This window comes from Accipiter gentilis, chromosome 5, assembly GCF_929443795.1.
Source record: "Accipiter gentilis chromosome 5, bAccGen1.1, whole genome shotgun sequence".
In the NCBI taxonomy this organism is placed as follows: Eukaryota; Metazoa; Chordata; class Aves; order Accipitriformes; family Accipitridae; genus Astur; species Astur gentilis.
Window position 1 is genome coordinate 45,626,599 of NC_064884.1, and position 14,829 is coordinate 45,641,427.

The window sequence follows — 14,829 nt, forward strand, 5'->3', positions numbered from 1 at the left end:
GGCTGACCCTCTGCTGATGGCTGTTCAGGAGCTCACCTGAAGGAGTGGATGGGCTGAGCCTTCCTTGCCAGCTTCATCAAAGCCAGCTTTGGTTGATCTGCTGCAGATGAGTGTGTAAATGGAGGCAGCTGACTCTGCACCAGAGTAGCTGGGGAGTGACTGCTTGATCTCCTCTGTTGGCTCCTGTGGAGGGGCAGGAACACTTTGGGAGAGAAAATGTCTTTAACTGGCGCACTGATATAGGCAGTGAACATCTGACTATGGCTTAAATGCTTCAGAGGAGGTAACGCAGGCTTTTCTGGGACACTGAATTATTTCCAATGACTGACAATACGGGTTGTTGTTGGTTGTTTTTTTTTAATGCATTCTGTATTTTCTTTAATCTCCACATCCAAAATACAGTGTAAGGAAACTGAATCGATGTGCTGTGCTGATTGGAGAAAATACAGAATGTTTGCATATCAAATGGCTGTGCAAAACAACTTGCTTTCAATTTAGGAGGAAATGAGGATGATTTGGTCAGTAGGGAAAATAACAGATGTGGCTTGCCATTCCTTGTAGCAACTGTTGTCATTGCAGCTAAAACTAGAAGAAGAAATTCCAGAGTCCTTCAGCTTGTTGAAGGTGGGTTGTGCTCTGTACTAAGTATAGCAGCTAAGTATGAGTGTGTGCACGTGCTGTAGTAGCGGCCACTGTTATGCAGATCCTTGCCACGGCAAAAGGTCATTGGGCATTCATAAATGAGAAACATTGGCCATCTGTTTGAGCTTGTTTCCTGATGAATTAGAGTACGGGGCATGTGGTCAGGCTTCCCAGATACTCGCTTGCACTTTACTCATCTTCTGTTGCGGCTTGGAGCAGGTAATGTATTTCAATGTCTGTAGATGTTCCTAGGAGTTTGTGTAGTTGATAATATGGAAGTATGTAGATGTGGGGCTTTGTTGTTCTGCCAGCTGATTCAGGGTCACCTTTGCTAATGGCTATTAGCTGTGGTGGTTTTCAGCATGAGGAGGTCTGGAGGGTTCCAGCATTCCCCCCCTCCAAAGACCATTCTAATCTTCTGATTGTATCAGTTAAATTAATCTAGCAATGCTTTTTTATTTGGATTTTTAGATGAGCCATTGTCTCTGACTTCTTGATGTTAGTTCACAGTCATTGTGGTTAGTATCTTGTATTTCTAGTTTCCAGTGCTAGAGAGACAACAAGGTGTTTTTTAATCCCAGAGCATTTTTATCCAGCAAAAGAACTACAAGTGAGACTGAATTGCCCCCCCCCCCCCCCCCCCCGCCCATCCCTGATAACCTTAGCAAAGCAAGTGAGCTGTAGACTGTTGTCTTAACACACATTAAGGGTGAAAGGGGTAAAAGTGCTAACTAGCTGACTGCAGGTAAAGCCGCAAAAAGATCATTCCAGAGGATGGAAAGAGTATCTTCAAAAAGCAAAATCTGCCTGTGCACCTTCTGTCTTATTGCATCTTTCTTGAGATATCCAGCAGTGATAAAAGCAAGTGTTGCTGTGGAAGACCGCTGCTCAGCAACCACTGTAGTGGTGTTGAGGCTGTTGATGGTCTAATGATATGAGGTAAGATTTGTTGTAGAGTGATCTATTACTGGTTGTGATGATAGAGCTGGGAAAGCAGACAAGCTTCTGGATGTGGTGCCTTTTTCAGGTCTAACAAAGCAGCTGTAAACACCAAGCTGGAAAATGGGCTTAGAAACAACAGCTCTTTGTATAATAGGTATAGGTAATTATCATTAGACAACTGAAGAGAAAAAGTGTGAGTGGTGCCTGTGGAGCATCTGGGAGGAAATAGGTGGATTTAGTCCTGGTGGAACACAGGAGTGTGTACATTTGCTGATGGAAGGTCAGGGAGTCATCCCCAGCCCTTGGAAGAGCTGGTTCTGTGGTGCAACTCCTTCCACAGCAACCCTTGCGTAAGGGAGGTCCTGTCTGCACATGCCACCACTTCCTCCAGCATTACCTTTCCCTTGCTTGTGTCCATGCAGGTATCTTTGGTGGCTGCATTTCTAACGTAGTACTATTAAAAATAAGGTACATTTGGACTTTTGGAGAAGTTTATAGAAGATCTGCTGAGTGATGTTGTTGAGAATGTGGCTCTGCAACCAGTTGGAGTAACTGTTGGAGGGCTAATCATGGGGGAGAATGGGAGATGGGGAGCAGGAAACTGAGTATCATGGCACCTTAAATAGTCCTGAAAGAATTGTAACAGGGAATGCTAGCCCCAAAACTATTTGTGGTTGCAGTAAACTGCATCCTACAGGATTCATTAGGAGTGTTTTTCTTAGCCTTTGGAATGTCTTTGGGCATAGTAAAAACATAACAGCTTTTTCAGCACCTGGCAACTTTGCACTGGGATGTGGCAGGTGAACTGCTATCCAAATGGTAAACTGTGTCTGAGACCATTAATTTGTTAAGCAGAAACCTTGGAAAAATAGGCGATCCTGAGGCAGCATCCCCATTACAGAGCAGTGTGTTGAAGAGGAAAATAGTTGAATGACTTCAGCTGACACCTTTTCTCCTTCTGGTTTATATTTATTTTCTAAGTCTAAAGGTAAGGACTACCTGCAGTCATAGTGTTCTTTGACCACTGTTAGCATGAGGTTTGGGGTTGCACTTACTAGTGAAAGGGCAGAATGTTTGTGCTTGGAGTAGCAAGGGAAGAGGGTTCTGGTAAACTCCACACCACTGTGCAGCGAGACCCTTCACTTCCTGTGCAATCACAACTATGTCCATCCTTGGAGGTGCTGGTGGTGTCTAGTGAGGAAGCATTAGTCTGTCTTGGCTCTCCAGTTTGTTTTCCAAACATTAGTTGTCTCAGGATAATATTAATTTGAGTAGCACTATAAACAGTTTAGATCATGTTGTTAATTACATTCCGAGTATGGTTACAAGCAAGCCAGCATCTAACTGCGTTCAAACCTGCTTGCTATTAGGTGTGTTTTATAACTACCGTGGAACTATGTTTTGAGAGAACTCTGTGTTTTCAAAAAAAATATATGTTCTGAGTAATAAATCATGGAATAAAAATAAACTTTGAGCATAGTTTCTATTAGTATTCATAGGGTCTGATTTCAAAACTTCTTGTTTTGCTGTCGGCTCACACAGCTTTTAAACCCTTCAGAGCCTACCTTGTGTACAGTTTCAAGTATGCTGCCTCATAACCTGCAGAATCCTAGTTCCTCCCTAAGTGGAGGAAACAGTTCTTGTCAGTTATTTTGACATGGACACTGGAAGTACCAGTTTCCAGTTCCATTTTATTTTTTTATCTTGTTTCCATATCAGTCTCCACTGAGCTTGTGGTTACTGCTGTCTTCTGACTAGGTTCACCCCGTGCTGATGGTGCATACGCTGATGGTGCATACCCTGATGGTGTGAGGTGTTTCCTGCCTTGCTTGTTGCTTGTATCACAACGCAGGCTTTCAGTGTGGGGTTTTTTTTTTTATTTCTGCATATATACCTAATTTAGAGCCCATTTATTGTAGAGAACAACTGAGACTCTCTGGACATACCTCAAACAATAAAATTTCTGGGGTGGTTTTTTATTTCTCCTGAATCACAGTGTGCAAATTTGAGTTCTGATGATAGTAAAAGAACCAGGGGGAAAAATTAGCTTGAAGTGAGGTGTTTCCTGAGGCGGCATTCCCATGAGGGCAGTCATATTTTATCCGTTGCTTCCTTTAAAGTTGTACATAATTACTGTGAAAGATTTGTAAACCGCCAGCTCATCCTCTCAGCTGAAGTCTTCTGTTTAGTGCATGCATCTGTGATCTCGTCTTTACCTTGAGGCTTGTCCAATCTTGATCCTTCGTTTCTGTCTTAACAGTATGATTGTGAGGGTAGTCCTGACATTGGAAGGCTGGATGGTGACCTGAAGCTTGTACTGCTTTAGTCAATAAACTCATTTCAGTAGTTTTAGTCTCTCCTGACAGGTGTTATGGACTCTCTGAACTTAGTTGACAAATAATGGATTTGAATTATTTTCAGAGAGAGCTATTGATGTTGGTGAGTAGCTCAGAGGTTGAGAGATGCTTCGTTTCATTTATCTTCTCCCCATTCTCTCCACAGGAAGTCTGTGAAGTCCCGAAGCCGAAGCCCTGGGTATTCAAGACACTCATCATCTCACAGTAAAAAGCAGAGGTCTGGGTCACGCAGTCGCCATTCCAGTATATCACCGACAAGGCTACCGCTGAACTCCAGTCTGGGGGCGGAACTCAGCAGGAAGAAAAAGGAGCGAGCGGCCGCAGCGGCAGCTGCAGCCAAGGTGGATGGGAAGGAAGCAAAGGGCTCACCTGTTTTCCTGTCTAGAAAGGAGAACAGCTTAGCTGAACTTAAGGAATCTGGAACAGAATCAAAAAAGGTCATCAAACCTGTTAAATCTGAAAAATCGTCTTCAGATACAGAATTAGTGAATTTACTGTATACGAATGCAGAGACTAAAGCCCCTGCAGAGACAACAAAAATCAAGGCAGAGGAGAACTCTGAGAGGAAACATCCTGTTCCAGTTAGAGATTCAAAACAGACGGGAACAAAAGACTTGAAGCCTGTAGCAGTAGTAGAGGACCTACTATCTCCAAAAGAGACAGACACAGCAGAGAAGGAGATTCCACCCCCACTACCCTCAATAAAATCACCTCCTCCACCTCTGCCGACAACCACACCACCACCTCCAACTCCGCCGTTGCCGCCTTTGCCTCCATCACCTGCTGTTCCACCTTTGCCACCATCCCAACTGACTCCCGTTCAGGTCCCTACTTCAGCCCCAACGTCTTTGCCATCTTCCCACCCAAGGACGTCTACTTTATCCTCTCAGGTGAACTCTCAGTCCTCTGTCCAAGTCGCTACAAAAACACAAGTGTCTGTGACGGCTGCTATCCCACACCTGAAAACTTCAACGTTGCCTCCGCTTCCGCTCCCCCCTATTTTAGTTGGGGAAGATGACTTGGATAGGTAAGGTCACACAAGAGCATCTGGTTTGCATTTAAAAGCAAAACATTGAAATAAAACAGGTTCTTTTGGTTAGTTTGACAGTCACTAGTTTATCCTGCAGAGTGCTCCGAGGACTATGCCGCTAGTATAAATGCGTTATTGCACAGCCATTCCTGGTTTTGGCCTTGTCAGGTTTATGTGGAGAGTTTTTATGATCCTGTGCAGGTAGTTACATCTTATCTCAGTGAGAAAGAGAGGTTTGGCTGCTGTTTTAATGCTGGTTAGTAAAAGTTTCACATCGCTCTTTGTTCATATTTATTACAGTAATGAAACATGGATCCAGAATTATGCACCCCCTTGTGTTGCAGCCATTTGCACAGGCTTATTTTGAAATTGCTTTTTTTGTTTAATTCCTCCAGAACCGATACTTAAGTAACTGGAAAGAGCTTAACAGTTCCAATAGAAGAACACAAACCAGATCTATTTCTGTTCTAAACTCAACAAACATGCAGGCCATGCCTGCATGTAAAAAATGGCATTGGTTTAACTTAAGTATTGTCTTAATTATTGAATAATTAATACAATCCTTATTGCTTAAGGAGTAGGTATTGTTTGTTTGACAAAGAGTTTGAAAGAGTGAAACTACACCTACTTCAAATTTCTGTTTCCTATAATTTCTAATCAAAACATGCAGACTTAATTCTGTCCTGTAATTGTAGCTGTTGCTGCTCTGGGTCTTGGCTGGTGGTGGTCTTGGCTTCTAATATGAACTGGTCTGAAAAACCTTACTGTGGGGGTTTTCCTTTGGTGGGGAAGAGGGGAAGGGAACAGACTATCCAAAATGGAGGTGGAGAGGAAGAAAAACTTTTTCTTTTCCTTTTGTAGCTGTTAGTATGTTGTAGTGCTGTTAACGTCAGGTCATCGCTGAATTTTTTTTTTTCTATTGGATCTGCTTAGCCTGTAGTTCCCTAACAACCTCTGTATCTTTCTAACCATCACTAAAGACGTACTAGGTATCTCATCGGTTAGTAAAGCATGGTTTTTAGTGAATAGTGTGTTACATGATAGTTATGACTTAATTACCCTGTGGTTGAAGTGAACACTATGTTACATATTCTGATTCATTTAATTGATTTTCATAGTTTCTCTTGGTATTGATGTAAATTAGGGTAATGCTGTCACTGCGATCAACGTAAAAGTTAGGCTTGTGCATGTTTGTTGCCCTTCCTAAGCTGTGTAACGTTGTTCAGCAAGTGTCTATTTAGTTTAAATGTCTGTGATGAGCAGTAGCTTTTAACAGATTGCAGATCTTCTCCCAACTCAAATGCCAGTCTAAGCAAGAGTCTGCTGCTGTGTTGCCTTATTCCAAACACAGAAATTGTGCTGCAAATACTGTATTTTATTTTTTTTAGCCACCCACACCTAGAGCTCTTTTTTACCACCCAGGTATGGCTCAGTTTTGTAAAAGTGTGTTTTATCTCTGCCATCACTATGAACTTAGGAGTGTGGGCAATAATACTGCTGGTTGCTAAGCTTAGTAAATGGATTTACAGTGACTTTTTCCCAATAAAAGGATGGGAAATCCTGCTTCATTTTGCTGAGTCTAGTGGCAGTTGTGTATGGCACTGACTGTGTGCGGAAGCTCACTCTTGATCAACTGCCTTCATATTTACGAATAAAATTGTTCTTGGATAGACTTTTGCTTTCGTATGCTGAGACTGGGAAAACACTCCAGCTCTGAGACCCTGGTAAGCACAGGATTTGGAAACATGCTTTGAAGTGTCCAAGTACAAAATATGCCTCATTCAGTTAGAGACTGTTTAACCTTTCTCAATGCTTGCTGAGCTCTCAAGACTTATCATCTGTCTATAATGCTTTTAGACTTCACAGCAGTCAAGGTGCACTGTGGGGTCGCTTCATGTAGCAGGAGGGGAGGAAAAGCTGTTTAGAAGCACGTGGTACAAACTTTGTACGAGTTTGATGTTGTACTCAGAAGTTGCATAGCTTGCATAGGTTCCTAACAGCACCTGGTTGACTGTTCACAGCACTAACATAGTTAAAAATGCAGACCTGACTGATCGCATTCCTGCTATTTTAGGGGAGGGGAAGAAGGGAGGTAGCTTCTAGGAGTCTTTGTTAGGCAGTCGGCGTTTGCACTTCTGCTTGGCAACTCTGAAGGGTCTGTTTGGCTTTCTCACTTTGAAAGAAATGCCTGGTGAAATGTCCAAATGTTCTGGGGGTAATTAAAGTAACCATCTAGGGGCACTAGTGCTGATATGCAGACAGATTAACTAAGCTGTACGTAACTAAGTGCAGATAACAGTGTGTCAGCAAGAAAATTATAACTATTTAATAAGAGAGAGAGAAAGGAACTCCTGGGAGGCTGGGTGCCTGCAGGTTAAAGCTACAAACGTACCTTGGCCCTTCCCAAGAAGTCTTGCAAAGAAGTTGGCTTTTGATGTGTGTCTGGAAAAAGGCTGAATCTTTTTGACAGGGTCAAAGGGACCAAGCTTAGCATATATTATTAGATATTTAAATACTGTCAGGAACTAATGAATTGCCGATTAGAAGTGGATTAAACACAAAGTCAAATAAACAACTGCTTTTTTTGTTATTGTGAATGTTCAATCTGTAAGAACTGGACATTGGATCAGTGCTTCAAGTACACACATGAAAGCAGTAAAGAAAGAAAACCTAGTTGATCTGCTCTGTTGGAACAAAGTCCCTTGCATCCTACATGCGATTGTAGGCCCCAGCTAGATCTCTCTTTGAAGAACTTCTGAGGTTTAACGTGGGTTCTGCCTCAGTGAAGTGACCTGGCTGGCTATTATTCTACACATTAAGAATTTGCAGTTAATGGGGAGTGAGCTTCAGCCTGTGCAGCTCTCCCACTTCTGGTATTTCTAGGATATGTGCCGCTGGTAGTAGAGCCCGTCAGTGAATACTTTCCTGCAGAGGTCTAGGCTGGCGTGACGTGCGATTAGTTCTGCAGCTGCCTGGTGACTTCTTAGCAGTGGGATAAGATTGCTCCCTCATCTTTTACAGAAGATGTCAGAGCTGCTCAGTGCCAGAATAGGATCCTTCTTTGTCTTGCTTGTTTCTTAACTATATTTCAGAAGAGATTGTCATGCAGATTAGGCAGTGTCTAATAAAAAATTGGGAAAATGACCTACTTCCATCAGTTCATTTATGTGGAGTTCTCTGTGCTGAGGCGTTGGAGCTGGTGATGCTGACAAACAGCAAACCTCCTGCTGGCTGCCCTAAAAACAAACCTTGGGAGGTTGTTCGTATCTCTTAATCTTTTTCTTTTCCTGGTGAAGCCAAGATTTCTGTGGAGAAGAATTCCTGACTCTTCAGACCTAGGAATTCTCCCTGCTGCATACATGAGAGAATTAGGTTCTGCTTATGAGACTCTTGCCAGTCTAAACCAAGCTTCTGATGCCATCAGTAATTTGATTGTTAAAAAAAAAAAGTTAGCTTTTGGTTTCTCAGCAGTTTTCACAAGTTGGAGCTACATTTCAGTCCTTGTTAAGAAGTTAAAAGTTACTTATGTAGAGAGACTTAATTCTGGGTTCATATTTATAGTGGTCCATAACAAGTCATGCATTTAATTTCATTATGATAAATAGACTAAATAGAGGAAGTCAGGGTCAGAAAGTGGGTGCTGGCTGATAACCTGAACTGTCTTACAGGAAACTGAGAATAAGTATGTATTTGTGCAAATTGACCAAGTTCTAGTGGCAGAGAGCTGTGTGTTTATTTGAAGATAGTGGTTCAAACCTAACACTTTTCTCTCCTGATACATTATCACTGTGAAATTTAAGACTGGTTTGTTTTATACTTGGCTATGCTAATTTTGACACTTAAACTTGGGCTCCTAACTTTATGTTCTCAAATAGAGAGTTGTCCTACAGTAGGCTTTTTTGTTCGTTAATTGACTGTTAAGTCTGACTTTTTTATTGTATTAACTTTTCGGAGTTTAGTCCAAAAGAGATTCTTCCTCCAAAACCTGTGAAGAAAGATAGAGAGCAGAGACCACGACACTTACTCACGGACCTCCCGCTCCCTCCAGAGCTCCCTGGAGGGGACCCATCTCCTCCTGACTCCCCGGAACCAAAGGCAGCCACACCACCTCAGCAACCGTTCAAAAAGAGACCAAAGTAAGGCTGGCTTTCTTTTTTTTCAGCTTCTTTGAGTTGTTTTCTGTTTCTTCACACACATGTCAGTTTAGGTTTCCAAAGCTTTAGGTTTCATCATATACTGCAGCACTCCTAGAAGAGCTGACTGCATGCCCTGTGCTCTCTGTGGAGAAGGCGTTGTTGAAAGTCCTGTCATTTTTTAAGTTGAATCTGGCGGCTGCTTTGTCAGCCCTCAGCAGCCTCCCCACCATTTATTGGATGGGGAGAACACTTAACGTGCACTTACTTATAAATCTTTAGCCAGATTTAGTTCAGTTTTATAAATTCTTTTGTCCCCAGACTTGTTTGAGTGCTGTCTTTATTATTGAGGGAAGTGAAATGTGGAGAAAATGAGTTCATATTTCTGTTTTTTCTTATGGAGTATTAACTGTGTCCTATGTGTTGTTTCATATTTGGACCACTCACAGTTCAAGGCCACTTGCCCCATCTATTTGAGAATTAACACTACAGCGGTTTGGGAAGAAGAGAAGGATGTGTAAATTGTGCACCAAATGGAGGCTATGGTTCAGGCGTCGTACTGAAGCTGTGAGGGATTCTGTTGTCTTCCCCTTTGACCCTTTCAATGGTAGAAATTGCTGGAGTTTGCCATAGTCAATCTCCAGCCACATCTACCCTGAAAGCTCTCTTGTCTTTTGATTTAGCCTATAGCTTGTAGGCCAAAACCTCCTGATGAGTATCCGTATATAAAGCTCGTGGAGCTTCTAGGAATTGGTTATTCTGAACAGGAGACATACACCTTTTCTTCATGCACAATCAGAGTATTAGTCGTGTCGCAAGGCATATACAACTTCCCCTGATACCAAAATTGATGCGACTATCAACGAAGCAAGCTGCCTTGAGGTTTTGTACATAGAGCGCTAGCTACACTTTGTTTTAAACAAAAATCAAATGTCCAGCGTTTCTGCAAAAGATTCCAAACACTGATTTTTGTCCCACTGTAGCATAATTCTTTTGTATATTTTAGATTAAGATACTGGTTTGTTTCTCCTTCAAGCTACTCTCAGTTAAAAGTATGTAATGAGATCTTTGTAGAAGTCTGTGTAGCTAACTGCATGCCCCAGGTAGGCTGTAGCAAAATACTTCTGCCACCTCAAAGTCTGTGGAAATGAGGTGGCATAATACCCATTTTGCTTGTCTTACTCTTTGCACTACTTATTTCCCCAGGAGGAGCAATGTATTGCTTGTTAGCCATATGCAGCTGATAAATGCATAACTGAAGTGAAAAGATCTGATAGTGAGAGTGTTCTGGATGGGCTGTTTTAGTATCTGAATTAAATAGAAGGATAATATTGCTGCATAGCAGTGCCTATATCTGGAGTAGTTGAGATTATATAGCAGAATTCATTAAACTCTACTGAACACTCAGTTGCTAGGAGTGTAAAGAGAGGGTGCCTGACCTTTTGCTTTTTGTTTTTAGGGTACAGCTTAAAATGGTTGAATGGGCATTTGTTTGTGGGATGGCAGGTGAGGTGGAGCACTTGAGTGTCTTAACAGTCTGCTTCCGTCTTTCAGAATCTGTTGTCCTCGGTATGGGGAGAGGAGACAGACGGAAAGTGACTGGGGGAAGCGTTGTGTGGACAAGTTTGATATCATTGGAATTATTGGAGAAGGGACGTATGGGCAGGTGTACAAAGCCAAGGACAAGGATACAGGTAAGAATAACAAGTGGTTTCAGATTGACTCCACTACTTTAAGGCATCATTATTGTGGGTGTGCTTAAAACCCATTCCAGTGTTAGTGGCGTTGCTGCTTAATGACAAATACCTGTAGAACTAGAAATGGCTCTGGCCCTGGAATAAGCATTTACATCAGGTGTTTTCAAAAGGTGCAAAAGAATGGAAGCTCTGAAATACTGACTGTGAGTTAGTGCCCGGCTGCCCTCTCTGCTTGTGAAATCGTATGCCCTGTGTGTACAATTTGACAAGTGGTCAGCTGATTGTGGTAGTTACAGCTATGCCAGCCATAGATGCCAACTGAACTCCTGCTTTTTAAATGAGCCTTTGTCAGACTTTACTGTCACAGAGCTTGTGAAAGGAATTGGGGTGGTTTCAAGGGTAAATTGATGTTCACCTGTGTGACTTTCTGGTGAAGGAGATGAGGAGCACTGGTGTCATCTGTCTTGAGTTGTTGGTGTGATAACTTCTGACAGAGAGATTGAAAGAAAATTAGTAGGGTGGTAACTAAAGCTGTGTCTCCTGTTTCTTGGTGGATGTTGACTGTGCTCATATCTACTTTCAACTTCCCCCTGGAAGCCCACAGAGCTGTTAGCAGTGATGTGTGCAGAGGCTTTGACACTGGCTCGTTCTGGCAGGTGAATTGGTGGCTCTCAAGAAGGTGCGACTGGACAATGAAAAGGAAGGCTTCCCTATCACAGCCATCCGCGAGATCAAAATCCTTCGGCAGCTGATCCACCGCAGTGTTGTTAACATGAAGGAAATTGTCACGGACAAACAAGATGCACTGGATTTCAAGAAGGACAAAGGTAGTATTTGCTGTGGGGTGTGGTTTTGATTAGCCAAAGAGGTGATGCAACTCTGTTTATTCTTAGTGTAAAACTAAAAATCTAAACTCTAGTGTAGATTTTTTTTCTGCATTCCTCCTTGATACATAGTTCTAGCAAGTTTGGCACCTGGATTTGGCCTTACATCAAAGGATAGATTCTAGTTAAAATGAGTTGTCATACTGCAGAGCAGAGGTAGACGTGGGCTTAAAAGGATGCATTGCATTCCTGTAGAGTCATAAAAGAGTAGGCTTAACTTTTAGCACTGATGAGTGGCAACAAACTTTCTAATAGTGTGAAAGGTTTTCTGTCCTCTGTCACTGTGGAAGAAGGGTGTTCTAGCATCCCACTAGCTTTTGTTTGGGGCCTTCTCTACCACGAGAGAGAAAGGAACAACACAAACATCAGTTCAAGCCATGCATAGCAGTAATCTCTTCAACAAACTAGCTTGAAAGAAAAAACAAAACAGGTGGGTAAACATGACCAGGATTTCAAAGGAATTTATTTTGGGTGCATATGTTGGTTTCAGATGTCAGCTTGATGCATTAGAGGGGCTACTTAGTTGGTTTGGGTTGGGTTTTTTTTCTTCCCTTGAGACAAAAAAAAATCTTCTAGGATGCTCAGTAAGCCCTAAATATCACAAGACTGCGTTAAAGAAAATGCCAACAAAACACACTCAACAGTGCACAAAAAAGAATATTTCAACAATTGAGTCTACTTTCATTCCTCCTTTTTCTTTGTGTCTCCTCTCTTGCCTTAAATAATTTCTCACTTTATTATACCAGGTGCCTTTTACCTTGTGTTTGAGTACATGGACCATGACCTAATGGGGCTGCTAGAATCTGGCTTGGTACATTTCTCAGAGGACCATATCAAGTCTTTCATGAAACAGTTAATGGAGGGTCTGGATTATTGTCACAAAAAGAATTTCCTTCATCGAGATATTAAGTGCTCCAACATCTTATTGAACAACAGGTAACCTGGGAGTAGATACACTTCTGTCCACGCTCTTCCCTGCGCTCTCCCTGGGTTCAGCTGAGAGCGCACAGTTGTTGTCTTCGCCTTGAGTACGCTTAGGAACAGGAGGTGTTGACCCACTGTAGGAATATAACCCTGCATGCTTCCACCAGTGGTGTGACGGATGGTTATAATTAAGCAGTGGCTTTCCTGGGTGCTGCTGGCTGAGAACACGTCTCCTGCTACAAGGGTGAACAACCCTAACAACCTTCTACTTAACTTGCTCTTGGTAGCAGTCTCTCCACACGAGGCCCTCTGCTCACCGTTTTGCAGCTCCTTACAGTTAACCTTTTTCCATGCTGACTTGAAGTAAGTGTGTCTCTGCATACACTTGGTCTCCATGGTATTTTGGCAAAAATACTGTTTATTGGAAGTGCTTGTGTGCAGAGAAACTGTTGAGGGTTAAGGTAGGAAGTAGCAGTTCTCCATGAATGCTCTCTCTTCTCTAGATAGCAATGTTTGGCAGTAATGTAGTTCATCGCAGAATACAGAACAATTATTCACTTGCTGTTAATTCTCAAGTCTTTATCTGAATACCCGTAAGAAAACTTTGAGCCTCTGAGAACAATACTGCACATTGTATCCAGATGTCTGGATATCTATCTAGAAAACTTGTCTGGGACATTGGCCTGTTGGGAAGGGTTTGTGATAGAGATGAGACTGAATTATTGTGGGGTTTTTTTCTTTTTGTTTCTCTGAAGCATTAAATAGGATCTGGAAAATTAAGACTGGCATATCCAAAAGTAATTACTGCACACATTGCTTTGTTAGGCCTTTCTACTACATGGGGAGATTTCCTTACCTGTTACTGCTTGCGGCATGTGATCCCACCTGTGATTCAAACCAGTGACTGTTTTTTGTCTTTCAGTGGGCAAATCAAACTTGCAGATTTTGGACTCGCCCGACTCTACAGCTCAGAGGAGAGGTGAGGCATAGCAGGGTGGAGGAAGGGGGAAATGGCTTACATAGATGAGGTGATCTCCTTTCTTAATATCCAATAGTCCCTTCACCTGGAAGTCCTGGCATTGCCTGAGAAATTATTTCCAGTATAAGTGGTACAATGCAGCTCCAGCTATTGGAAATTATATCCTGTTATATCCTGTCTGATATTAATAGCTTTTCATTAGACAAACCAGCTGATAAGGAGCAAAACATCTTCTCTGATTGCTATGGACCTGCCACAGACCATGTTTTGCTCTGAGATCAGTCACTATTCAGTCATGGCAGCCTGCTGCTGCCCCTTGCAGGTCAGGATTTTTCAATCTTGGGTACCTACAACTTGCTGTCTTCACATAGGTAGACTTCTAAAATCTGTGATATCTTATCAGCTTTATTTAACTCAAGGAGGTGCTATGGAAGCCTAGGCACTGCTTCTACTTATATGCATAACTCTGCAGTTGGGAAGTAAAAATTACCGTTTGTAAGGGTTTTGTGGCTCTTGTCATCAGTTTATATTTGTATCTTGCATTCCAGCCGTCCATACACAAATAAAGTCATTACATTATGGTATCGACCTCCAGAATTGCTGCTAGGTGAGGAGCGTTACACACCGGCCATAGATGTATGGAGCTGTGGGTAAGTGCCTGGTTTGTATCTTTTGTCCTGGTTGGGCTGTGAACATCAGCGCATGCATAGAGTAGTTCTAATGGAAGGTAGCCTTTGATTTGTGCTGATTTCTGAAGCTGTATGTGTTCCAGCTAGGCAGAATGTTATGATAGTAGAGGAATACTTTCAGAATTCTGTGCTTTGAGGAAATAGGTGTGTGTTACCTAACTAAAACTATACCATTTAGTAAAAACTCCTAGAATGAAACTTTTCTTGGTACTGACATGTGAAAGCATAAAAAGTATCTGTTGTTGCTATTTAAAAACCAAACCAACCAACCTTTGATAACAATGTACCACTAAAATCAGAAGGGTGACAAGCTTACTCTGTGTTGATCATGGCTTCAGTGTTTGGTTTTAATGACCTAATAGAGAGTTTTTCTCTAAGCTCTTCAGATTGCTCTGTTTGTCACCTGATTTTTTCACCTAAATCTAGGAAACATTTTAAAGTAGAGGTTTCAGGTTTCTAGTAGTGTAGGGAGCCTTGTGAACTGGAGGAGTCTGGGCAGTTCAGCCACAAAGATGGAACATTTTCTAAGTGATTCAGAACCAGAGTCTCAAG

The 14,829-nt window shown here is 42.1% G+C and overlaps 1 protein-coding gene across 5 annotated transcripts in view; it reads left to right on the plus strand.

Moving 5' to 3' along the window:
• The window catches only part of CDK12 (cyclin dependent kinase 12), a 28,121-nt gene that overhangs the window by 3,713 nt on the left and 9,579 nt on the right, over nt 1-14,829 (plus strand). For all 5 annotated transcript variants that reach the window (XM_049799947.1, XM_049799948.1, XM_049799949.1 and 2 more), the window contains exons 2-8: nt 4,087-4,968; nt 8,931-9,107; nt 10,659-10,798; nt 11,458-11,628; nt 12,432-12,621; nt 13,532-13,588; nt 14,137-14,238. In XM_049799947.1, coding sequence (XP_049655904.1) covers nt 4,087-4,968; nt 8,931-9,107; nt 10,659-10,798; nt 11,458-11,628; nt 12,432-12,621; nt 13,532-13,588; nt 14,137-14,238 — 1,719 coding nt within the window. The remainder of the gene's footprint in view (nt 1-4,086; nt 4,969-8,930; nt 9,108-10,658; nt 10,799-11,457; nt 11,629-12,431; nt 12,622-13,531; nt 13,589-14,136; nt 14,239-14,829) is intronic.